Source organism: Lagenorhynchus albirostris, chromosome 18 (assembly GCF_949774975.1).
Source record: "Lagenorhynchus albirostris chromosome 18, mLagAlb1.1, whole genome shotgun sequence".
In the NCBI taxonomy this organism is placed as follows: Eukaryota; Metazoa; Chordata; class Mammalia; order Artiodactyla; family Delphinidae; genus Lagenorhynchus; species Lagenorhynchus albirostris.
The window spans coordinates 68,420,330-68,446,889 of record NC_083112.1 but is presented as its reverse complement, the minus strand read 5'-3'; the positions used below and the strand labels follow the sequence as shown (position 1 = coordinate 68,446,889).

The following is a 26,560-nucleotide window of genomic DNA, read 5'->3' as shown; positions in this document are numbered from 1 at the left end:
GACGAGCCATTGCTAATGCTAAATAATTCTCTTCAGCCTCCTGCTACTATTCTGCAGGATCTCCAATTAAATATAATGTCCCTGATGAGCCATATTAATGTGAACAAATTCCTACCAGGAATCCTATCTTATTCCATTTTCCCCAAAAATGTAGAGAGAGTAATTTAGCCAAGCTGAAGATAATCAAAACATTTTAAACTGATATAGTATTATAATGCCTCGGCAAAACATGTTTATCCAAAGTCAATAAAAGAAAAAGGGTGGAAAAAGTAATGTCTAAACATGTTAAATGCTTTCTTCTCCTGATTAATTTGTTCTTCACTGAAAAGTCTAGTGTTTTAAATAAGCATAGGTAGATACATTGCATTCTTAATCCAAAAAGGTTACCGAAAGCTAAGTTTTATGAGAAAAGTGAGCAGTAGCAAGTTTTAAAGCAAATATGCCATTTAAAAACCCTTCAATTATCTAATTACCAGAACTCTAAGGTCCATAATCACATTAATGAAACCAATTCCTTCCTTCCCATTAAATGCAGTATTACAGTCACTATCAGAGGCTTTGCCATGGAATTTTATGTTGCTGATAAGAAAACTTCATCTTGAACAATGACAACTATAAGTATTTTTTGCAAGAATGAATTAAGAATCTTATAGATTTTCTATTGCAATCTAAAAGACTGGGAAGGCTTCTGATTTAATTAAGACTAACTGGGAAACATGGACTATGATGGCCACCACCTTACAATATTCTGTACTAGCAAAAGAAATTTAAGAAAATGTTAGTTATGCTCGCTTCGGCAGCACATATACTAAAAATAAGAAAATGTTAGTTAAATATACCATCTCAACTACACACACATATAACAAAAGGTCACCTGATTTTTCAGTCACCACCCCCAAAAAGTTTTACAAACTTCACTCTGGTCATTTATTCCTATTTGAGGATTAATAATTACATTAGCTGAAAATAAGTCCATTAACAGATTTTGTGAAATAATTTTTTAAAAATTAAGAACTTTAACTCCTTTTCAAATTAAAACAAAGGTTGAAAAATATCCTGAAAAGTAAATCATGTAAATGAGAAAAGGTAAATGGTTTTGACACTTAAATTTCTTTCAACTCTATGTACACCTAGGATAAAAGTGAAGATATTCTAACAAAAATATAAACAGATAAGTTTATCAAAATATATATATATGAAAAGATATAAAATAAAGACATTCTAACAACCCCATAAAATTTTTATAAGGTTTTCCCTAAGGTCTTTTATACCTTCGCCTACATTAATGTATTCCATCTCCATTTACCTGATCATTACCCTCCAGTTTGTTCAGCTGGAACCAACATACACTAATTACACAGACATCACGAAGTCCTATTTGTCCTCAGTACCTCCCCAGACAGCAGGGAAATCGTATCAAGGGTAGGCCTGCTAAGTGATGATTCCCCCCACCTTACTGTCAATCATCCCAGAGTGCTCACAGGAAACCCCACTCAACCTCATTACTGAATCCTAAGGGTAAGACTACAATACTCACCAGGAATCATACTTCAAACAGCAGGCTGCCTGGCCAAGATGTGAGTCACAATGACTACTTCCCTGATTTTAGGTTTTGGTGTTAATGCAATATATACCAAGTATTTCTCATTTCAATACAATGTTACTATACACAGACAAAGCAACAAAATATTGATAAGTTCAATTTAGGAGTCCAGGTAGGAAATATAGTCAAAGGTTGAAGTACAGAATCATTTAATCTCATTTAAAAAGAAAAAAATCAAAACCCTAACTTCAGAGGTTTAAAACAAATATAACAATATTTTGCTACTTCTTATGGAAAGGTTTACTAGTCCTTTTACTTGAAAACACACATACATACATAAAGTAAGTGATCATAAAAGTAAATAAAGTTATCTAACAAGCATTTTGAGAAGTACAAACACAACAATCTCTAAATTCTCATAATTATTTGTTCCCACTATTCACCAAACTAATGAAGACCTACCTACCCATTTAAAAAGTCCCAGTCACCAAAACCATCAAACATTTCTCATTCCTTATCATTTCTTAACTTCTCTGGGACTACCTAAAATCACAGTACATTAGTGGCATAAAACCCTACAATCCACCTGTCCTGCCTTGTAAGTCAATATAGTATTAATAAGGTCCTCTTAAATAAAATCTCCCACATCAGCCCTCTACCTAAAATCTAATCAATTTATTTCATAAATGTGTCTCATCTTGCTCCAAAATTTTATATAGTGGTCCTAATAATTTTCACTTTATAAGGTATTACAATTTTTTTTTTTTTTGGCCCTGTGTGGCACGCACGATCTTAGTTCCGTGACCAGGGATCGAACCCATGCTCCGTGCAGTAAAAGCGTGGAGTCTTAACCACTGGGTCACCAGGGAAGTCCCCAATATTTTTTTAACATCTGTTAGTACAGTTCCCTCTTCAATTTTCCTCAAAATTGTCTAGGCCATTCTTGCATATTTACTCCTTTGTCAATCCCCACCACCACCACTGTTACATTATTACATTTATTAGGATTTACTACAAAAACATAGATCTAGAAATAACTAGCATTTACAATATTGTTTCCTTATATAAAAATAAGAAGTTCTCATATAAGTCGTACGAATTCATTTTAAATTCATATCATAAAGTGTTTTATCTTTGCCACTACTTCCAGGAGGTTAAATTTTTTTAAGTTGTATTTTCTACCTTGTTGATACTTAGGAAAGCTACAGATTTCTTTGTATTTATTTTTTAACTACCACAGAGACTCTTCTTACTGTTTCTAAAGAGTTGTTCAGTTGCCGGTATAACTAGAAACTCGATACAATTTTATTATTTCTGCCTTTCCTGTCCACCATTTTATAACTCTTGCCTAACTGCATTGCCGAGCACTTCTAGGATGCTATTAAATACTAGTGGTGACAGTAAATGTATGGGTCTTCATCCTGACTTCCATGAGAATGCTTCCTATGAGGTATGACCTCTTCATTCTGGGAGGGCAGTATTTATTTAATCTTGTTTTACTAAGGATTTTACAAGAAGACAGTGAATTTCTTTTACATGACATCTAGGCTTCCATCAAGATGATCATATAGTTTTCCTCCACTAACTTATTAGTATATTTAATTAAATTAATAGTGTCTAACATTAAACCATACTGAAATGTCATGAATACACTCTGCATGACTGCAGCACATTACTTAAATAAATTTTACTCTATTTTCTATTACTTAGGATTCTTCTATCAATATATAATTACAGTCATTGTAATTTTATTTTTTGCTTACTATCTTTGCCCAGATTTTGATTTCTGAATTACTATGCTGGTTTCATAAAAAGAAATGGAAATCTATTTTTCTTTCTCTAAGTCTAGAGCAATTTAAATAGTGTCAAAATTTCTTAAAAAAATTTCTTGCTTCCTGAAAATTTCAAAGAATCCTTGCAAGAATCTCTAGGCCTGGACACTCAAGAGTCCTTTAGTCAATTATTTCCTACCTTATTCAGGTGCTTTCATGCACAGAGTTGCAGGCCTATACACAATTATTTGTCACCAGTTTTGTAAACTAAGCAAAACAAAATAACTACCTAACATTTTTTAAAGGCTTTTAAAACCAGGTTAAACCCCACTTTCAATAATGAATAGAACAACCAGAAGATCAGCCAGGAAACAGATGACTTAAATATCCCTATGAACCAACCAGTCCTAAAAGACATCTATAGAACACTCCACCCAGCAGCAGCAGAATACACATTCTTAAGTTCACATGGAACATTCTCCAGGACAGATCATATGCTAGTCCATAAAACAAACATCAAAAAATTTTAAAGGATAGAAACAGTAGAAAACACATTCTCTGGCCAAAAAAGAAGGAAATTAGAAATCAGTAATAGAAATAAACTTGGGAAACTCATAAATATGTGGAATTAAACAACAAACTCCTAAATAACAAGTGGGTCAAAGAAATCAAAAGGGCAACTAGAAATTACTTTCGGAAATGAAAATGAAGATACAATATGTCAAAACATGGGATGCAGCTAAAACAATAGAGAAAAATGAACGGTTAAACACCTATATTAAAAAGACCTCAAAACAACCTAGTTTTTCTACTTTAAGAAACTATTTTTTAAAAGAGCAAACTAAACCCAAAGCGAGCAGAATGAAGGAAACAAAAACTAGTGTAAATAGAAATGACATAGAGAATTTAAAAAGAGAGAAATCAATGATACCAAAAGTCGGTTCTTTGAAAAGATCAATGAAACTGAAAACCGTTAGCTAAAATGACAAAGAAAACATGAAAAAACTCAAATAACTAAAACCAGGAATGAAAGAGACATTACTGCCAGCCTTATAGAAATAAAAATGATAAAAAAATACTATAAACAATCACATAATAAACAATAACTTAAGATGAAATGGACAAATTCCTAGAAAGACAAACTATAGACACTAACTCAGGAAGAAATAGAAAATCTCAATAAATCTACAAGAGACTGAATTAGTAATCAAACAACTACCCACAGAGAAAAGCTCAGACCCAGATGGCTTCACTGGTGAATTCCACCAAACATTTCAGGAATAATTAATACCAATTCTTCACAAACTCTTCCAAAACAACAGAAGATGAGAGAACACTTCCCATCTTATACTATGAGGCCAGTATCACTCTGATACCAAAAACAAAAACATCAAATGAAAAGAAATCTATAGACCAATATCTCTTATAAACATGGATGAAAAATTCTCTACAAAACACCAGCAAACTGAATCCAGCAATATACACAAAGGACTATACATCATGACCAAGTGTGATTTATCCCACGAATGCAAGGCTAGTTTAACATCCAAAAATTAATTAATGTAATATACCATATCAATGGAATAAAGGATAAAAACCACATTATCATCTCAGTAGACACAGCAAAAGCATTTGTAAAAATCCAACACCCAGTCATGACAAAAACTCTCAACAAACTAGGAATAGCAGGGCACTTCCTCAACCTAATAATGGGAATTTATGAAAATCTCAGAGCCTAAATCAAACTTAGGTGTGGAATACTGAATGTTTTCCCCCGAAGATGAGGAACAAAACAGGATGTCTGCTCTCACCACTCCTTTTCAGTATCATTCTGGAAATTAAAGCAAGGGAAATCAGGCAAGACTATGAAATAAAAAGCATCCAGTTAGAAAAGAAAGAAGTAAACCTATCTCTCTTTACACATGACATGATCTTCTAGAGAGAATCCCAAGGAATCTATTATATTTTTAAAAACTATTAGAACTAATAAACAAGTTCAGCAAGGTTGCAGGACACAAAATCACTATTAAAAAATCAACTGGGGCTTCCCTGGTGGCGCAGTGGCTGAGGGTCCACCTGCCGATGTAGGGGACGCGGGTTCGCGCCCCGGTCTGGGAGGATCCCGCATGCCGCGGAGCGGCTGGGCCCATGGGCCATGGCTGCTGAACCTGCGCATCCGGAGCCTGTGCTCCGCCATGGGAGAGGCCACAGTAGTGAGAGGCCCATGTACCGCAAAAAAAAAAAAAAAAATCAATTGTATTCCTGTACATCTGCAATCAACAATAAAAACTGAAATTAAAAAATTGCAATTCTAGGGAATTCCCTGGCAGTCCAGTGGTTAGGACGCCACTCTTCCACTGCAGGGGGCAAGGGTTCAATCCCTGGTTAGGGAATGAAGATCCTGCAAGCTGCATGGTGAGGCCAAAAAAAAAAAATGAGGATGAAATTGCAATTCTAACAGCCTCAGAAATAATATTAAAATACTTAGGAATAAATACAGCAAAGTAAGTGCAAAACTTATACTCTGAAAGCTACAAAACATTGTTGAAAGAAATTAAAGCAACGTAGATAAGTGGAACAACATCAAATGGAATATCCATGCTCATGTATAGCAGGACTTAAAAATGTTGAGATAGGGCTTCCCTGGTGGCGCAGTGGTTGAGAGTCCACCTGCTGATGCGGAGGACACGGGTTCGTGCCCCAGTCTGGGAGGATCCCACATGCCGCGGAGCGGCTGGGCTCGTGAGCCATGGCCGCTGAGCCTGCGCGTCCGGATCCTGTGCTCCGCAACGGGAGAGGCCACAACAGTGAGAGGCCCGCGTACCGCCAAAAAAAAATGTTGAGATAAAGATATTTCTCAAACTGATCTACAGATAAAACACAATGCCTATCACAATCCCAGCAGGATACAGTTTTCCACTAGGACCATTTTCCCCTCATAAACCATTCTCCACAAATCTTTTCAAAGAATAATAAGGGCCTGGAGAATGATACATAAAAGACAATTCATGACTTGATAAGAGGCTTAACCCCTATTTTGCTCTCTCTGGCCCTGACCATTTCCCACTGGAGTACTTTACATTGCTTGTTGACTCTGGCCTCATCCTCTGGATGCAGTTGCACTAATCTCATCAATACGTATGAAGTGTGTGTGTGTGTGTGTGTGTGTGTGTGTGTGTGTGTGTGTGTGTGTGTGTGTGTGTGTGTGTGTGTGTGTGTGTGTGTGTGTGTGTGTGTGTGTGTGTGTGTGTGTGTGTGTGTAGTTTCATCTGGTTTTGCCCCATCCTCATAATTCAGCAACCTTCGCGCCAAGAAATTAATATAAAAATTAGTCAGTGATACCCCGGACAACCCAAACCATGTGGAGTTCAACGATAAAGATACCAAATATGAGGTCACAAGACAAAACCTACACATGTGAGGAAACAATCCATTGTGAGGAAGAGTCAGAAATATAAATAGATACATAAGATCTTGAAGTAAAATAACAAAATGATAGAACTTTTAAAATAAGTATGCTATAAAAAAAAAAGTATGCTATAAATAAGACAGGAAAGGACTCAAATACTTAAGAAAAAAGACAAAACAAAAATCAGGCAGGGAATTTCCTGGCAGTCCAGGGGTTAGTACTCCGCACTTTCACTGCCAAGGGCACGGGCTCAATCCCTGGTCCGGGAACTAAGATCCCGCAAGCCACATGGCGCAGCCAAAAATAAAATTAACTGTGCTTTAAAAAAAAAACCAGGCAGATTCAAAAAGGAGCAGTTAGACCCAACAGATTCCTCAAAAGACAGCAAAGATGACAAAAGCAACCAAAGTAATCACAGTGTCAGGCAATTTTCACTGGTGAATGCAAAAATGTTAGTAACATGAGAGGTTGTTGTGGGACAAAACCTGCACGTGGATTCAACGATTCACCCCCCCAAAATTAATTTTAAAAGAGGGGGAATGCACCATTTTAATGGAAGGGACCCATGGAAGAAAACTGCATAATGGTCTTTAAAAGCCAACTTTTTCCCATTCAACATTCACTGTTTGCAAGTTACTTGGCTTTCCTTCTTTGTGTGACTTACCACTTAATAGTTGTAATAACTGTTAGTCTTCTTCCCCTGATTAACTGCTTAAAAATTAGTTGTTTTTAACATAAAATTAATAGTTTTCACAATCAACTGTTGCAGTATTTTCCTACTATAATAGTATTTACATTTCAATTTATGAAATTAACACATGAAGCATGTAAGATTTTTTTACTCCAAGTAACAGTGAAAATGCTCACCTCTTGAAAATCAATATTGAAACATTTATAATACATCTGAATAGCATGCCTTGTTCATAATACCGATATTATACAGTTCATTAGATATGATGGTAACCTTTGTGATCACATGTTAAAGAAGCAAAATATGCTGTTAGAGGAATTCACCTTTTTGTCTTTCTTGAGGCTGAAGCAGAAACCAAATAGCAAATCTGGCCCTATTTCTAAGGCTTAAATCAAACTTTGAACATTCTAACCATCATTATTATCCTGCTTTTACTTATAGTATCTTTCTAGAAACCGACTTACAGGAGGTCATATGAAGAGGAAGTTTTGACCGAGCATGCACTGCTTGCTTCCCACCGTGGGGCCTGGCAAATCTTATTTTAAACTATATATCATAATCTCTGGTTAAAAAAAAAAAAAAAGTGGCTAAAAATATTTAAAATATAAAAACTACCACCTCTGCTTCAGGAAGGATAAATGACAAAGACTTAAAACTCAAACCAACTCTTTTGAAACCAGTTTTGCCAAAGTCTGGAAAGTGACTGTCCACAAAGCTAGAAATGTAACAGTGAGAAAAGTTAGTCATGCTCTTTGGAGCAACAGCTTACAGAAGTAGATTATTCTGTAATACCACATTGAAATATAAACAAATAGGAAAAAGCTGAAATATAAATAATCTTGGCTATATGCCGACAGTCACCTCTATGAGAACACAGCATAGAGAATTAACTATATACTGTGATATGAAAAAAAAATTACAAGTGAAAGTTTGTTGTTAGGCTTGAAATAAAAACAGTGATTGTCCACAATTCAAACATTTTTCTCTCAATTTACCCATGAATGAAAACACAGCCTGAGCTAATACACTGAAAAATAAACACAAGATGAGAAGAGTGAATTTTAAATCTACTACTGGCTTGACAGTAACACAAACTTTTTTCTGAAGTAGCTTTACTATTGGTAAATGCCTTAGTTTACCAATCAAGAATGACATTAAAGCAACAGTTTTCTCATTATTTCATGAATATTTTGTGAGGAATATAAACTACTGAAACTATCACAGTTAAAACAGATTATTAGTAAAGAAGCCAGAAACCAATATTCAAAAAAAATCAAACAGTATATACGCAAAACAAGTTTTTTTAACTGCTTAATTACTTTTAAAGTAAAGGATAAATATTTTAAATGTACCAGCCAAATAAACTAGATAATATACTTAACCTTTATTCTGGGGAAATTAGAGTAGCTTGCAATCATTTCCATTTTGCTTTTTAAAAAAGGAAGAGAGTCACAATAAGACAACAGGAACAACATACTTCTAGATAAAATTTTAAAATCACAAAGACTGAAAATTCTTTGCATTAAATTACTATACGATAAAAGCTGACATTACCAATAGGTCCTGTTATCAGAAGTTGTGTGAAAGAATGAAAAACAGTAACTTATATCAAAGTACAACTACTTACATTTCATGTCATACAGTTCCAATAATTCATACACTTTTCCCATGGGATTTTTTTCTACTCATTCATAGTTTATTACTGCTAAAAATGCCTGTTTTGATAAAAATCCCCAATAAAATTATATATCAGTCACTGCTTTACGCTATACCTTCTTTTGTTCATGTCCAATTAGCATTAGCCTATCTTTGATTTATCAAACTTTCAGCTGCACATGGTAAAGCATTTAGGAAGGTTAAACAATTACAGCATCCCGAGTGACAGTGGAGTTATCCTGTGCGGAAATGTGCTCCCATAAGGCAGCACTGTATAAACATTTCATTAGGACTTCCCTGGTGGCACAGTGGTTAAGAATCCACCTGCCGATGCAGGGGACCGGGTTCGAGCCCTGGTCAGGGAAGATCCCACATGCCACGGAGCAACTAAGCCCGTGCACCACAACTACTCAGCCTGCGCTCTAGAGCCCACGAGCCACAACTAATGAAGCCTGCACACTTAGAGCCCATGCTCCGCAACAAGAGAAGCCACCGCAATGAGAAGCCCGCGCACCGCAACAGAGTAGCCCCCGCTCGCTCCAACTAGAGAAAGCCCGCACTCAGTAACAAAGACACAAATCAGCCAAAAATAAATAAAAGAAAATAAATTTAAAAAAAAAACACATTTCATTAATCTTTGAATCTAACTATCTCATGCTTTGCTTAAATGTACTTGGTGACCAGAATCAGTTTACCAAATTTTTATTCTATTCTAGGCTTTTAAAGCCTTGAAAATAAGAGTTAAGACACATACTGGAGACATTATGATGCTCCCATTTTGCTTAATACAAGTGTAATAAAACAGGTATTTTTTTTAATTGTGTACCTTTTCAGGCCAACAAAAAAAACCTACATCTTTCACTTTTTTTCTATTTGATCCAAAGTAAGGTCCCGATTCAAACAAAGCAAATATACTTACAGAACTAGCATCAACATCACTGTGGATGGCAACCGTCTTAATGCCCATCTTCTTGCAAGTTTTAATAACCTATATGAAAGTACATTAATGTTATCTATTAATAGTAATTCATATTTAAAGGGATTTAATAATAATAAAATTCACAGAGTAAAATGGAAAATAAGATTAAAATTCCACTCACCCTACATGCAATTTCTCCTCTATTAGCAACAAGAATTTTATCAAAAGTCTAAAAAGAGAAAAAACACGTAAGAAATTGTTACTCTTGCTTTGGGACCAGAAAACACCAAGCTTTTCCACAATTACCATTGGGCATGATCCTAATAAACATTACTTCCTACAGTAGTATTAAATACTATACATATGCTCATTTACAACCAGGCTGCTACTAAACTCACCTGGTAGTATCTGGCGTTATAATTATCCTCTTAAAGCATCAATTGACTAGGTTAGATAATTCATAAGGGGACTAAATTCTCTTGCCAAAAGATAATCTTCAAATGATATTTCAGAATACTAAGAAACTTTAGAAGAAATTGCTTGAGAATTTACTTGATTATTTTCTAAATTCAGGGAAATTCTAAGTGTTATGTTTATCAAAGGGAAGTCTGATATAATTTATATTCTATCTCTTTGGGATTGGGCCACAGCATTAAATGATACTTTTGATAAATGAGAACAGATACTATTTATGCTTATTTCCAAAGATTCCCAGACAAAGCAGGTTATGCTATTTGAGTACAATGTTAAGTTTGAATAACCACCAAATTTTTAAACAGCTGAGGCCATATAATAGAAAAAGAAGTTCCATTCTGTGTGGGGCTAGAGACCTAATTTCTAAGCCCAGCTTTGCCATTAATGATCTATTTGACTCTAAGTAAATCAATCTCTGTAAATTGAAATCTCTTGACTTCCACATATATAAATTGATAACATTCTAATGGGAAACTATTTAACAAGGTTCTCTCCCTATTCTAAAAGTGTACAGGCTAATCCTTTTAAAGAAATGCACACAAACAATTATAAGTAATTTGGATGCAACACATTTTAGTACACAACGACTGCTAGGTTAGTGAATTGTTACACGTTAAATGGAACTATTTTTTTAAGTTTTAGTTATATTTCTAAAAGAAAAGTTATATATAATCTTAACAGTACTCATATATTGGGCTTCCCTGGTGGCGCAGTGGTTGAGAGTCCGCCTGCCGATGCAGGGGACACCGGTTCGTGCCCCGGTCTGGGAAGATCCCACATGCCGCAGAGCCGCTGGGCCCTGTGAGCCATGGCCGCTGAGCCTGCGCGACCGGAGCCTGTGCTCCACAGCGGGAGGGGCCGCAACGGTGAGAGGCCCGCGTACCGCAAAAAAAAAAAGTACTCATATAACTTAAAGCTATATTTTAACCCAACAGGTAATCACAGAATCTCAGAACTGGAATAGGCCTTTAAAGTCTTGATTTAACCTTTATATCACACATGGCTTATTCCACCAAACTGAGACAAGCCTCGACCTTAAAACTGGTAAATTCCTAATTTGATAGAATCCTAAGTCATTCAGAGCCCTGAGCAGATGGGCCCTTAAAATATCCTAATCTCACCTCAGGCGTGAGGCTATAAAATCATCTGCCTTTCTATTCTCATCTGCTCATGGTAAATTCCTGTTAAACAATAAGCATATTCTAAGAAAAAAAAGTTCATACTTCCTTGAACTGCATTTTAAAATGTGAATTTTTATTAAGTATTAAACAGACTACATCTGATAAAAGCAGCACAAACACTGGAAGTTACACATTAAGCAACTGGTGCAGCAAATATAACAAATTATTGACATCATAATATTACACGGAGTACAAATTCCACCCTAATCCTTATCCAAGAAGCAGAATAATGGTTAAGAGCCAGTCTGGAGCCAAACTGTCCAGGTTGGAATCCCAACACTACCACATGTTCTTCTGTGGACAAGTCCTCCTCCTGAACCCTCATTTCCTGGTATGTAAAATGAGAGTAAGAATAGCACCTGCCACAAGAGGCTGCGGGAATATTAACACCCTTAAAGTGTTTAGAGTAGTGCCTAGCACATAATATATACTCAGTAGGTGTTAGCTAGAGTATTGTTATTCACTCCTTTGGGCCACAAACCAGATTACAAACCCAGGAGTGTGATTCCAACAGGGATAAATCTGTACCAAAATGATCACTGCACCTCACACATTTCTATTCATCTCTGTTCAGGGCTTGTGATAGTTAGTTTTATGTGCAACTTGATTCGTCCACAGGGTGTTCAGATTAAACGTTTTTTCTGCGGTGTCTGTGGGCGTGTTTCTAGATGAAACTAACATTGAATCAATGGACTCAGTAAAGCAGACAGCCCTCCCCAGTGTGGGTGGGCATCATCCACTCTACTGAGGGCCTGACAGACTAAAAAGTGGAGGAAGGGACGATTAGTTCTGCCTGCCGGATTGAGCTGGAACACTGTCTTCTCCTAGCCTTGGACTGGGACATACACCATCAGCCCCCCTGGTTCCCAGACCTTTGAACCTGGACTAGAATTTCAGTACCAGCTTTCCTGGGTCTCCAGCTTGCCACAGCAGATTGTGGTGGGACTTCTCAGCCTCCAGAATTATGTGAGCCAGTAAAAAAAATCTCCCTATGTCTCCTACTGGTTCTGTTTCTCTGAAGAACCCTGACTAATATAGGACTATTAATGGATTACCAATTAGTACACAAGCTCAATAAAGCTAATATCAATTAATCTTCCATACCTAAGATTTTCTTTTAACTAAATAACAGATGAATATGGTTCAGAATTTAGAAGGTACACAAGGGGACACACTGTAGGGACACCTAGGCCCTTGCCCCAAAGGCAACTACTACTAGTTTCCTGAATATTCTTCCAGGTAGGCTATGCATATAAAAGAATGTATATACAAATAATTTTTTTAATTAGCCTTTTTTTTTTTATTTTTTTGGCTGCGCCATGTTTCATGCAGGATCTTAGTTCCCAGAACCAGGGATCAAACCCGCGCCTCCTGCAGTGGAAGCGTGGAGTCTTAACCACTGGACCACCAGGGAAGTCCCCATACAAGTAAATTTAAACCAACTTTTTGCGGGGGAGAGCCGCACCATGTGGCTTGTGAGATCTTAGTTCCCAGACCAGGGACTGAACCTGGGCCGCTGGCAATAAGAGCACAGAGTTTTAACCACTGGACCGCCAGGGAATTCCCTAAACCAATCTCTCCCTCTACATCAACAATTACAGGTGAACATCAAGTGCATTCGATCAAGTGCATTCGATAACTACAACATGGCACAATCACAACAAAATGTGTTAAGCGCTACAACACAGCTGTGTTAAGTGCAGCGAAGGGAGAGAGTGAACAGCATGCGTTAAGGCAGTGACATTGAAAGCAGACGGTAGCACTGAAAAACTACAAGTAATTTTTAAGACAGCTCAAGCACAAAACAAGTATGTGGGCACTGTGGCAAATAAAGCTGGGGTAAAAAGGCTGGATTAAGAAAGGACCTTCTTTCATTTCATTTCATCTCATTCATATCATTTAAAGACCTGGGACTTTATCCTGTATCTGGAGAGCCGTATACAAGACACTCCGAAGATACTCTAAGAGGAAAATCAAAAACAACAACTTTAAGCCAGGAACCTGAATCCTTGAAGCCAGGGGGCTTTCAGGTACCATGGGAGATAAAGAACTTTTGCAGAAACTGTTTGCTTTTTTAATTTTTTATTTTTACACAATTTTTAAAGGTTACTTTCCATTTACAGTTGTTACAAAATATTGGCTATATTCCCTGTGTTGTACAATACATCCTTAAGCCTGTTGGGTACTGAGGTAAACTACTGGGTACTGAGGTACCCAATGGTCTGTACCTCCCACTGCTGCACCCCTATGTTGCCCCCAGCACAGGTACCACTACTTTGTTCTCTGTATCTGTGAGTCTGCTTCTTTTACGTTATATTCACTAGTTTGTTGTATCTTTTAGATTCCACATATAAGTGATATCATATAGTATTTGTCTTTCTCTGTCTGACATTTCACTCAGCAAAATGCCCTCCAAGTCCATCCATGTTGCTGCAAATGGTCAATTTTCATTCCTTTTTATGGCTGAGTAGTATTCCATTGTGTACATATACCACATCTTCTTTATCCATTCATCTGGTGATGGACACTTAGGTTATTTCCATGTCTTGACAACTGTAAATAATGCTGCTATGAACACTGGGGTGTGTAGCAACTGTTTTATACCTTTGCTATTGCTGTCATGGGGTAAAAAACACACTGGAAGTTTCATGAGAATTTTTTTAAGTTATTTTCTTTTAATCCGTTCTCTCTCTACCCCTCCTTCCTTTTTTCCCTTCCCTATGTTTAGATCATAGCTGGCATCTAAAACCAGCAAGGACATTTCTCTCCATTCAGGGACCAAGAGAAAGGCTGAGCTGGCCTGTTCCACTGGGTATTTGGAGGAATGGCGGCAGAACTCTAGATCCCGAGTCACTCACCAAGCACTTCCGAGAAGGAGTACAGCACAGTGGGTAAACCCACCAGCTCAGGAGAAAGACAGTCTTGAGTTTACACCCAGCTTACACTTACTATTGTGGGTTTTAAGCTTCCGTTTCCAAATGTACAAAACTGAATGAACAAAACAGTTAAGGATAATATTAAGCAGCTGACATTACCTATATGCCAGGTACTGTGGAAAATCCCTTCTGCGTACTACCTCATTTAATCCTCGTAAGAGTCCTATGAGGTCAGTTTTGATAAAATCCCAATTTTAAAATGAGAAAATTGAGGTCTGATGAAGCATAATCACTTGCCTAAGTCACCGGCAAAGTTAACTAGCAGTAAAGCCAGAGTTCACACCTCGGTATTTGTGTCAAAACACACCATGATATGACATAACCAGAGTATAATAGTGCAAGTTTTAAACACTGTATTATCAATGCCACGACTTCCCTGGGATCCAGTGGTTAAGACTCCGTGCTTCCAATGCAGGGGGCACAGGTTCGATCCCTGGTAGGGGAACTAAGATCCCTCATGCCTTGTGGCATGGCCAAAACATAAAAAATAATAAAATAAAATAAAATACATTAAAGTTAATTTCACCTGTTTTGTTTTGTTTTTTTTTTTTTTTTTTTCGGTACACGGGCCTCTCACTGTTGCGGCCTCTCCCGTTGCGGAGCACAAGCTCCGGATGTGCAGGCTCAGCGGCCATGGCTCACGGGCCCAGCTGCTCCGCAGCATGTGGGATCTTCCCAGACCGGGGCACGAACCCGTGTCCCCTGCATCGGCAGGTGGACTCTCAACCACTGCGCCACCAGAGAAGCCCTCACCTGTTTCTTTTTAATGTGGCTATTAGAAAACATAAAATTACATATGCCCTACAATTGTGTCCACAATATATTTCTTTTGAACTGCAGTGATATACACCCTTTTTTTCCCCGAGCCTCCAGATTCTTTTGAGTAGTTTTGCATATGTCAACCGACAAGTTAGAAGACTATTTCATTCTCAGATGATCATTCATATTAGTTCTACTTTAATGACATTTAACTTGAACCATCTCATCTTAACCAAAACTCTTCTTCTGCCTTCTTTGATGCCTTTATTGTCACCAAATCATGTTTTACCTCCAATCACCACTTCTAGTTCCTTTATCTCTCCTCTTACAAGCCTCAAACATTATCATGTATCAAGATTTTAACTGGAATTTCCCTGTCCCAAAATTTACAATACCCATAATTGCCGTCATTCAAAATGAATCTTACAAATATTAAGTAAATGAAAAAAAAACCCAATAGTTTAATCAAAATCTCTCAACTGCCTAGTCTAAGAAAGAATGTTGTATTAGTGATCCTGCTGAAAACAAGGGAAACACATTGTAAATTTATTCGATTTGTGGTATAGGTAAAAATACAAAATTTAAAGACTCAGGTTGTGGTCCACAATGAAAAAAGGAACAAAGATTGAGCACTTATAAAACCTATGATGTAGAGCAATAAATAATTACACAGCATCAATAAAATTTAATCTGCCCAGTGAACATAACATGGAGACAACAAAGTAAAACCATTATAACTTAACCGTTAAAAGTATTTTTTAAATACTTACTTTTTCATTAGAATCATATGCCGCTGAACAGAGACTACGAGACACCACTAAATGCTGTCTTGAATAATGTGGAACATGCTATCAAAAGAAAAAAAAGAAAGTGAAATAAACTACAGATACTTGAATGAACTTTATTTTTCAAGTTCATTCATTTTCAAGTTTATTTTCAAGTAAATATTTTTCAGGGTAATTCTTCCAGTATGCTTCTAGCTACAGTGTTTCATCAATCAATATATGTAGTTCTAAGCAACATACCATAACTATAGAAGGTAAATCATAACTAGACACATCCCCTTGGCACACATGAGGAAACCAAAGGCATCAAAACAATCTCCAGAAAAGTAGAATAAGAGCCAATGGGTCAAGTAAAATTAGAAGAAAGGTCTTTCTGATCATGCAGACTGATATGGCAGGATCAGAATGTCACATACCATGCAGAACTTTATACAACATAAAACAAGTGACTTGGCATTCAAAGAGCTTCAATTTTAACAGCGGCCAGAAAAATAACAAAATATTATTTTTTATTTGCTAATGTCTTAAACATGATTTCTTATTTTACTTATTCTGGTATAAACGTGGTTTGGCAAATAAAAATGAAAAGGTAATACTAATAATCAAGTTCACTTCTAATTCATTACCATAAATATTTGTGGAAAAAGTATGTCTTGGGGGCTTCCCTGGTGGCGCAGTGGTTGAGAGTCCGCCTGCCAACGCAGGGGACATGGGTTCGTGCCCCAGTCCAGGAAGATCCCACATGCCGTGGAGCGGCTGGGCCCATGAGCCATTGCCGCTGACCCTGTGCGTCCGGAGCCTGTGCGTCCAGAGCCTGTGCTCCACAACGGGAGAGGCCACAACAGTGAGAGGCCCGCGTACCGCAAAAAAAAAAAAAAAAAAAAAAAGTATATCTTAAGCCTTTAAAACATTAAGAATAATCAGTAATAAAGGTTATAGCCAAAGTTTAAGAAAATAATTTAGCCAGTAGTCACTGATGAAGGTAGACCAAGAAAAAAAAAGGCGGTGGGGGACTTCCTTGGTGGTCCAGTGGTTAAGAATCTACCTGTCAATGCAGGGGACACAGGTTCGATCCCTGGTCCAGGAAGATCCCAAGTGCTGAGGGGCAACTAAGCCCGTGCGCCACAACTACTGAGCCTGTGCTCTAGAGCCCGTGAGCCGCAACTACTGAGCCCATGTGCTGCGACTACTGAAACCGCACGCCTAGAGCCCATGCTCCACACAAAGAGAAGCCACCGCAATGAGAAGCCCACACATCTCAAGGAAGAGTAGCCCCTGCTCGCTGCAACTAAAGACCCGGCGAGCAGCAACCAAGATCCAGTGCAGCCAAAAAAAAGGGGGGGGGTGGACAGGGGCAAAAGGCAACAGGTACTACGTCGGAGAATTTTCTAATATAACTCAAATACGAAGCAAAAAATTTTTATTACATTTTAAAATGAAAAAGATGTATACAGTTATTTTTTTAGAAATATACAGCCCCAAATTACAAAATGTAATCTTTATGCAAAAGTGAATGTAGTAGATAAGAAAGATACACTTTACAAAACAAAACCTACATTACCAAGTAAAAAGGACTGATGATGAACAATGAACTGAGAATGGGAAGAAAATTGACTTTATTACTGTGTCTCTTTCACAGCAACAAAACTCACTCTCATAGTCATGCAAGCATCCCTGTGAGTTCAAGAGTATTAGTCCCAATTTTTAAAATGAGAAAACTGAGTCTCAAGAATTTTAAATTTTCAAGTCACAAGGGCTAGGCTGCAAGAGTAACAAGATTTAAGCACAGATCTATTAAAAGCATTCTGAAGTTTTTTATCTTGAGATAATACAAATAGTGGCACTTCCCACATTAACAATAACATCTGTGCAAAGATATGATTTGGGGTAAAAAACAATCTATCAAGGGGGTCTCACCACTCCTATGTGTTCAAATAAAAATTCAGTCTTCCACTGCCCTCAGCAGAATAGCTATAATCTGTGAACTTTACTCTTATATCAAACTTAATAGGATAAAGATAATACTCCCTCCCCTAAAAATCATATCTTGTGTTTACAGCCTCAGCCAATGCAGAAAGCAAACTCTAAATATAAAGAAAAGCAAAATCTACCTGGGAATTTCTCACATTTATTCCGCTGCAAGGTAGCGCTAGGCTATTTACACAAGAAAGTAAATAGCATACCAGCTTCCTATCAATTTTATAAAATGAAACAAAACAGTTTACAGTTTTACAAATTTTTCCTAGTATCATAAGGCACACAATGTTCTGTTGTAGGAACACGTCAACATATCCTTTTACAAAAGGCAAAATCATACATGTGTCTTTAGTCACTAACAAATAAAGGGCGTAAACTGATTCCTGATGGCAAAAACCAAATGTGAGTCTTCCAGAGACAAAACACAATCTGGGGTAGACATTTTAAGTATTCTAATTAGCTTTGGAGAGAGAGAATAAACAGCGATGTTTATGTCTGGGGAAGGGAACACGTCCCAGAATACCGCCTGGGAAAGAACTCTGGGAGAAGAAACCAAGGAACCTGAGTTCTAACCCTAGCTCAGCTGACACTATTTCTAGGACTTGAGCAAACCACTTTAACTCCTCTACCCTCTACTGAGAAATGAAAGCTCAGATGAGTTTTCTCTAAGGTCCCTACTAACCTACACCACTAATATTCAAAAATCAAGAGCTTAGTACAGGGATTCTAACATGTGCAAGCATCGGACAATTATGAAGAATATGCAGTTAATCCAAACTGAACATGTGGGCCAAGAGGATGGTGACACGGATCTCACTGCTGAACTGCTCCGAGAGCAACAAACGCTGAGCTATTCGGTGGAAATAGAGCTAATTTCAGAGATCTAAATAAATATGAATTAAGTTTCTAGAATACCTTTGGGAATAAAAACCTCAGGACTCTATCTCATCAGATGGTCTCATGAAAAATGGACTAAGCTAAACTTGGTCCCAACAGAACAGTTTCTAACCTAGAACAATTCAAGCTCTGAAAAATGTTTGGGTCAGCTGACTCAATGTAACACACATTTACTTTCAGGAAACTACCAATAACACAAAACTCAAAAATGTCTATACCACACAGTTCTTAAAACTAAATCAACTCTTACAAATTACACCTGACCAAAATGTAGGAGAAGAACTAGCACTACCTAACTGATCAAATTGGGGTTTTTAAAATCTTTTTATTACTATTTTTAAATAGTTGGTTCTGAAGATCTAACAGATTATATTTTACCACCATTACCAAAAAAAGAAAGCATACAGCTGTACACATGTGAATTTGTGATAATGTGGCCCCAAAATTAAAAAAACATAGATGCCCTTAGTGAGCCAAGAAACTAGAAGTAGAAACGGTACAAGCAATCAGAACAAACTACTGAGGAAAAACAAGAGTTTGGGCCATTCCCACAGCAAGTCCAAACTGGTTTGCAGTCAGCCCCACAACGGCTCTCTTGTGTTCCTGTTTACTCCTGGCAGACCTTCATGGAAGTTCAAAGTTATAAAGAACACAAGTCAAAAATCAGATAATTTTGTAGAGCTACAACATAATTTTTTTTTTTAATACAAGGGACAAGTTAGTAGAACTCTGCTAATTTGGACCTCTACATAGCATTTTTAATGTTATTTTTCTTAAGCATATAAAAAAATGGCTACAAGCTCAGTCCAAAATTCTTTTAAGATACTTCCTAGAACAAGTGTGTTCAAAGGAGAAACTTTAATCAACTCTATTTATAAAGACTATTTAGCCTATGACAGCCAAAAGGAGAAAGGTCAGTGTATGCAAAATGACTTCCCAATTATGTACTGCATTGGTTCTTTTGCAAGAATAAAGACTTCCAATATTTTCCACACTTAGAAAAGAAATGCCAGCTAACAATGTGGCACGTGGGAAGTAGCACGACCTTCAGAGCCACAAGACCTGGATCAACTCTTAGCTCCACTGCTTCATAGGTATGAAACATTGAGCAAATAATTTCTCTGGACTCCAGCTTCCATCTATAAAATGTACTAGATGACACCTCCCTTGCTTTCCTACAGGGCTGTTGAAAAAAAAAAATCAAGCCTTTATAAATGGTAAAGCACCAAGAAAATGGAAGCTATTACACAAAAACTAAATCCAATTATGCAGCTGTAGCTTTCTTTCTTAAAATTATACCAGGCCAGGGATTCCCTGGTGGCACAGCAGTTAAGAATCCGCCTGCCAATGCAGGGGACACGGGTTCGAGCCCTGGTCCAGGAGGATCCCACATGCCGTGAAGCAACTAAGCCCGTGCACCACAACTACTGAGCCTGTGCTCTAGAGCCCGCGAGCCACAACTACTGAAGCCCACGCGCCTAGAGCCAATGTGAAGCCCACACACTGCAACGAAGAGTAGCCCCCGCTCACCGCAACTAGAGAAAGCCTGCGGGCAGCAATGAAGACCCGCCGCAACTACAGAAAGCCCGCAGGGAGCAATGAAGACCCAACGCAGCCATAAAAAAACAAACAAACAAATAAATGAATAAATAAAACCAGGCCATTTCGGAGTTCCCATAAAAGTAATAATATAAGAGCTGTGATCTAGACTCAGATTCAGACCCCGGTTCAAATGCTGGCTCTGACATTTCTTAAACATAATTTTCCTCACATATAAACTGGGCATAAAAACTACTTATCTAGGACATAAGGCTGCCATGAGGATTAAATGAGAATGTGTAAAATGCCTAGCACAGTTTTGCATATGTTGAAGTAAGCATACAATAACTGTTAACCAAAAAAAGGGGTACAGCTTGTACACAAACTGTTCACATGCCTTCCGGCCATTGCCAACAAGGACTGCCCTTTTCTAACTAGGAGACCACCTACTTTCACATTCTAGATGTGGCCTCAGGTGGCAGCCCAAACTGGTAAATCCACTAGACTCATGTTTAAAGAAGAACTTAAACACTAATCCTGCCAAACCAAAAGTATTCCTCTTAACATAACCACAGCAGCATTCAGGTGTATAATACTAAAACAATTCTGAAAAAAAAAAAAAAAAAAAAACAATTCTGTTGACAGGTTAATTCATTATCAGGATGCATGCTATTGGGGTTGGCCAAAAAGTTCATTCGGGTTTTACTATAAGATGTTATGAAAACCCCGAACAAACTTATTGGCCAACCAATGCTTCAAAGAAACCATCCTCAAAATTGTGGATTAATGGAGTCATAACATGCTCTTACCAAGTAAAAGTAAATATTTGATAGTGCTTCATCTTCAAAACTTCCAGGCGAAGGTCCGCTCTTTCACATTTCACGACACAGAGCTGGGACGCACCAGCCAAATATTTCTTCCAGCATTTTAACAGAACCACAGTGACCAGAAAAAAAACCCTTTAAAAACACTGCCGGAAGTCAGGCTTTTTCACTTAAGGACAGCTTTTCCTTCACAGACACTGACTATTTAGCCTTCAGGACCTCACTTGCCATCCCAATCTTCAACTGTCTGCCAAGACCTTCTGTTACAAGCTAAGCTGAATACGTAACATTTGAGAGAGATGATCAAATCTCAAGATTCATGTCAATTACTTCTCAATAAAACTGGGGGAATAAAACTCAAGATTCTCCAGCTCTGCCTCCATAGTAAAAGCTGGAACACTAGAGAACTATATACATCAACTTTAAAACTTCCTCATTCCACTACAGCTCCCCAACCAGGCCATTCCTCCCACCCCACCTGTAGCAGATGTTGGTGTACATCCAGAACCTGTTCACCAGGTGGTGAAGGCCCCCAGTTGGTGTACTCTGGGTGTACTCTGTACAAGTATCCTACTCATGGCTCACACCTGCTCCCTAGTTTGCCCCATTTGCCTCAACTAGACAGGAGTTCTCCATCAAGCCTGGGAGCTACATCCCTCCCAGCCCACAGCCAATGACTGACTCACACAGGGTTCAAAAGGCTGCCCCCGCCCCTCATCTCAAGGTGGGTCCAATTTAGTATTGCAATCTGTGCTTTAGGGCTGGCTGTCCAATATGGCAGCCACTAGCCACAGGCAGCTTCTGAGCACTTGAAATATGCCAGTCCAAATTCCAATGTGCTCCAAGTGTATAATACACACCAGATTTGAAGACTTAATACCAAAAACAAACAAACAACAAAAAAAACCTTGTTAATTTTTTACATTAACATATTGAAATATTTAAAATATACTGGGTTAAATAAAGTACATTAATATTTAACCTTTTAAAACAATTTTCAATGTGAGTGCTAGAAAATATTAAATTACATTTGCAGCTCACATTTTATGTTTATTGCACAGGGCTGAACTAGAACAGTGCTTCTCAAACTTAACTGTGCATCAGTATCACCTGGAGAAGGGCTTGTTAAAACAGACGGCTGGGCTCTAACGCCAGATTTTCAAACTTGGCAGGTCTAGGGTAGAGCTAGAAGATGTGCATTCCTAGCAAGTACCCAGGTAATGCTGCTGTCGCCGCTGGCTGGAGTCCCCTGCTTTGAGAACCACTGCTCCAGGGCTCCCCTGTGGGATGAAACTGAATCTAGTTTCCATCTGGATCCCCTTCCTTGCTTAGATTTTTTTCCCCTGCTCTAGCTTGTTTTCTTCATTCTTCTCAACTACTACCACCTGCACAAAATCTCTCTTCAGGCTCTGCTTCTAGGAAACCTAACCATCCCACTGCCATAGAACTGTTCTTACACACTATAACTTTCACAAAGTGCCAGATTAATAGCAACCAATGAGATGTAAACTATCACTGCATCTTTTGTAAAACAGTAACAAAAGAGAAAAACTAAGACTCGGTGCAGCCAAATAAATAAATAAATATTTTTTTAAAAAGAAAGAAAACAGAAGTAGACAAGATGCAGGCTCTGCCAACACATTAAAAGGAAGAAACTGGGTAAGAAAAATCAGTTTATATGTTGTACAATAAGTGTACAGCAGTAAACAGAGTAACAACTTCCTTCTCTCTCAACCTCTCCACACTAAAATATGTCAGTGTAATAATTCCTCCCAACTCCAACATGAATGGTTTCCCATAAAACCAAGCACGGCCTACAGCAAGGCCCAGCATGGTCTGACTCCTACCTACCTCCCCAGCACCATCTAATCTCAATACCAGAGCCTCAGTAGCCTTTTCTCAGTTCTCCTACCTTGTCATGCCCTCTGGCCCAGGACTTTTGTACATGCTGCTCTCTCACATATAACGTTCACCTCTTTCTTCTCTCTTTGCCTAGAAAAAAGTCACTTTGTCCTTCAAAACTTGTTTCAACTTTCACTTCCAAAGGAAAACTCCCTTACCTTAGGCATGGTTTGAGCAAGTCACATAAAACTGTGCCTCAATTTCTCCATCTGTAAATGGGGATTATATGGCTGTTGTGAGGATTGGATAAATTAATTCAAGTAGAGCACCAGAACAGTATCTAGGACACAAAGCTCAAAATCTAGACTTGGTCAAATCCCTCCATTTTATTTTCTTCTATACAGCACTAGGACCTCTCCCCTAATAGCATTTCACACTTGTCTGTCTCCTTAACAGACTAAAATTTCTAAAAGAGAAATTATATTCATTTCATAGAGATGGAACACAGGAAGTAGAGAAAGACTTGCTGAAAAAAAAAAAAAAACAGCTGAAAGGAAGAAGCGGAGGCCCAAAGAGATGACTTATTTAATATACCAAACTTCATCTGTGTGACTCCAAAGCCCATGCCTTCCCACCACACCATGCTGCCTCCTACACATCAATAAATGCATTCAGAGTTTTGCAACTGCAAGTGATGTGGCCAAAAAAGATTAAAAGATGAAAAAACACTAAAGATTAAGAAACAATAAATTGTGTGCCCACACAAACTTTGGGTTTTTTGAGAGTGGGCATTCTAAAGCTGACACTAAGCTAATGCACCTGCAGACTTACTTTCACTTCCATGTTCAGCTGTAGCTGAACATTTCTCACCTGGGACTAAGCTCCCTCCTCTTTAAAAGAGTAGGATGCACCAAATCATCTCTAACGTGTCTTCCAATTCTAAAAGTTAAATGACAATAAATCAAGTTACGTGCCTGTTTTTTTAAAAGGAAGATAACAGGTGGTTTTCAGAGAAACCTTTATTTTAAATAATTTGTTCAAGTGACTTAAACTGTTAATAAAGTAAGTTAGGTAGTCTTCGTTTAGAACTTACAAGAGACTCCATGTTGAAGACAAAAAGTGTTAAGAGCCACACACAAACACTCCAACGTATAAGTCAAGGCTACCACCATGAAAACCCTAGAACATACAGTGCAGAGATGTGTTTAGAAGAGCACAAACATCAGGCTAACCACTACAGAGAAGAGAAATACTCACAAGATGCATATACAGTATATAATGATATAATACAATTAAAATAGGCTCTCAACTCAAGCAAAGGTAGTAGCAATCCTGACATCTTATGATACTTTAAAAGATGAGACAAACTCAAAACCCTAACTCTACTTGAACAGCAATTTAGTGTCCCTTCAAAGCAGGAAGGAGGCAAAAGAAAATGGAAACGATAAGGACCCTTAAAAATACACCTGGAAAGCTCAAGACAAGCCAAAACCTCATGGCCGAAGAGCGGGAACACGGGAAATGCACGTACATTACAGCCAGGTGGCTGTCAGCCGCTCCCGAGAAAGCAGAAAACTCACGCCTACAGGCTCCTTGGGCCGCTCGGCCCTCCATGATACTCCGAGTAACAGCTGGGGCGAAGGACGCCGGCTCTGCCCCGCTCCAGGGCGAACTCCGGAGGGAGAGGGAGTTAGGGGCGCGGTCCGACGCGGAACCCGGCGCCGAGTGTCGCCCGGACACCTACGGAGCGCTCTACGCAGCACTAGCCACCGCCTGGCGGTGCGGGGCTGGGAGCCCAGTGAGACCCAGGCCCACGGGGAGTCCCGGCGCTCCTCACCTTCAGGGTCCATAGCGCCGCGCTCCGCAACAGTGGCTGCGGCCACCGCCGTCCACGCCGTCCTGCTGTGACCAGCGCTGCCTCCCCGACACAGAGACCCGCCATTGTTGCCCCTGCAGACCGGAGCTCCGCTGACCTCTCACCCCGCGGAAGGAGTCGGAGAAAGGGAGCGCCTACAATTCGGCCAATCACGAGCCTGGGATCCGTGGCCCCGCCCCCTACTGCGGGGAAGGGAGGGACCGGGAGCGGGACTCGCCCAACCGCGGGAGCCGGGAGCCTGGATGCTGGGCAAGCGCGTGCTGGGCCGCGGGGGAGGCTGGCCGAGCGGCCAGCCAGGAGCCAGCTTGGGGCTGCCGGCCCGACACTATCCCGGCAATGAGCGAGACAGGGAGGACACACGTGTGTTCTGGCGGCGGTTGATCCGCGCCTGCTTGGGGTAAACCCCGTATTGCGCCAGCTTCCACTTAGCAACTTACACGCAGTGCGGCCAGCGAACGTCAGTGAGGTAACTCCGCCCCTTGACCACCCCTCAGCCCAGGGCCACCCTACAGTCTCGAGTGACCTAAGTTCCAGGCAGGTACCCAAACTAAGATCCTGTAAGTTTGAAGGCGTAAGTTGCAAAGCGCCAAACCAAGGTAAGGTTTAGGACAAATGTGGTAACATAGAAAACGCTCTAGGTCTAGAAATCAGAGATCCCAGCTCAAGCCCTACCTCTTCTGCATATACTAACATCTGCGTGTCAGAGGAATTAGCCATAACCAAAGTCAGTTTCTGTTGCTTGCAAGTCGGCACGTTTATTAACACAACTACTAAGGGCTAGCCCTTGTTAGATGCCTCAAATTTTGTCTCTTTTAATCTTTGTAAGAACCCTATTGGCCTATACATTTCCCATTTTAAGAAACTGAATTTATAGAGAGGAAAAGCCACTCAGCTAGTAAGTAGTGAAACTAGGGTTTGAACCCAGGTCTGGCTGTCTTCAGGGACTGGACTTTTGTTTTATTATGGACAGTTTTTAACAGACACAAAAGAGAGAAAATAGGTCACCCAGGCACCCATCACACATCTTCAACAAATCAACATTTTGTCAATCTCGTTTCATCTATTCCCCCTGCTTATTTTTTGCTGGAGTATTCTGAAGCAAATCTCAGACATCAGGTCCTCTCACCTATATATACGATAGCATCAGGGGCGCTCTCTTAACTATTTTGCTTCTCATACAGAGTCACCTTGAGACAGTTAACAAAGCTAGGAATGACACAGAATGTCTTACAACATGGCAAATGCCAAAAGAGATACAAACTGTTTAAGGATAGCTGAGAGGTGACGCAATGGAATTTTAAAATGTAAGCAGGAACTTGCATGACACACAATATAAAAATTTATATCAGTTTCACAGGATTTCTCACTTAGGTATCTAAGGATGGGCTCATTTCCTACCCAGGAAACCTGCTTTTCTCTTTTTTTCTTTTCCTTCCTCCCATTTTTACCCTTTGGAGTGATTCTCCTTAGATCCTATCTG

At 38.9% G+C, this 26,560-nt stretch overlaps 1 protein-coding gene across 1 annotated transcript in view; it reads right to left on the bottom strand.

Moving 5' to 3' along the window:
* PCCA (propionyl-CoA carboxylase subunit alpha) overlaps nt 1-25,173 on the bottom strand; it is a 354,456-nt gene extending 329,283 nt beyond the window's left edge. Inside the window, exons 1-4 of the mRNA XM_060128689.1 lie at nt 25,042-25,173; nt 16,111-16,188; nt 10,172-10,219; nt 9,991-10,059 (exon numbers count right to left, since the gene is read on the bottom strand). Of these exons, the coding sequence (XP_059984672.1) occupies nt 9,991-10,059; nt 10,172-10,219; nt 16,111-16,188; nt 25,042-25,146 (300 nt within the window). The 5' untranslated portion in view covers nt 25,147-25,173. The remainder of the gene's footprint in view (nt 1-9,990; nt 10,060-10,171; nt 10,220-16,110; nt 16,189-25,041) is intronic.
* Nucleotides 25,174-26,560: the final 1,387 nt, after the last annotated feature.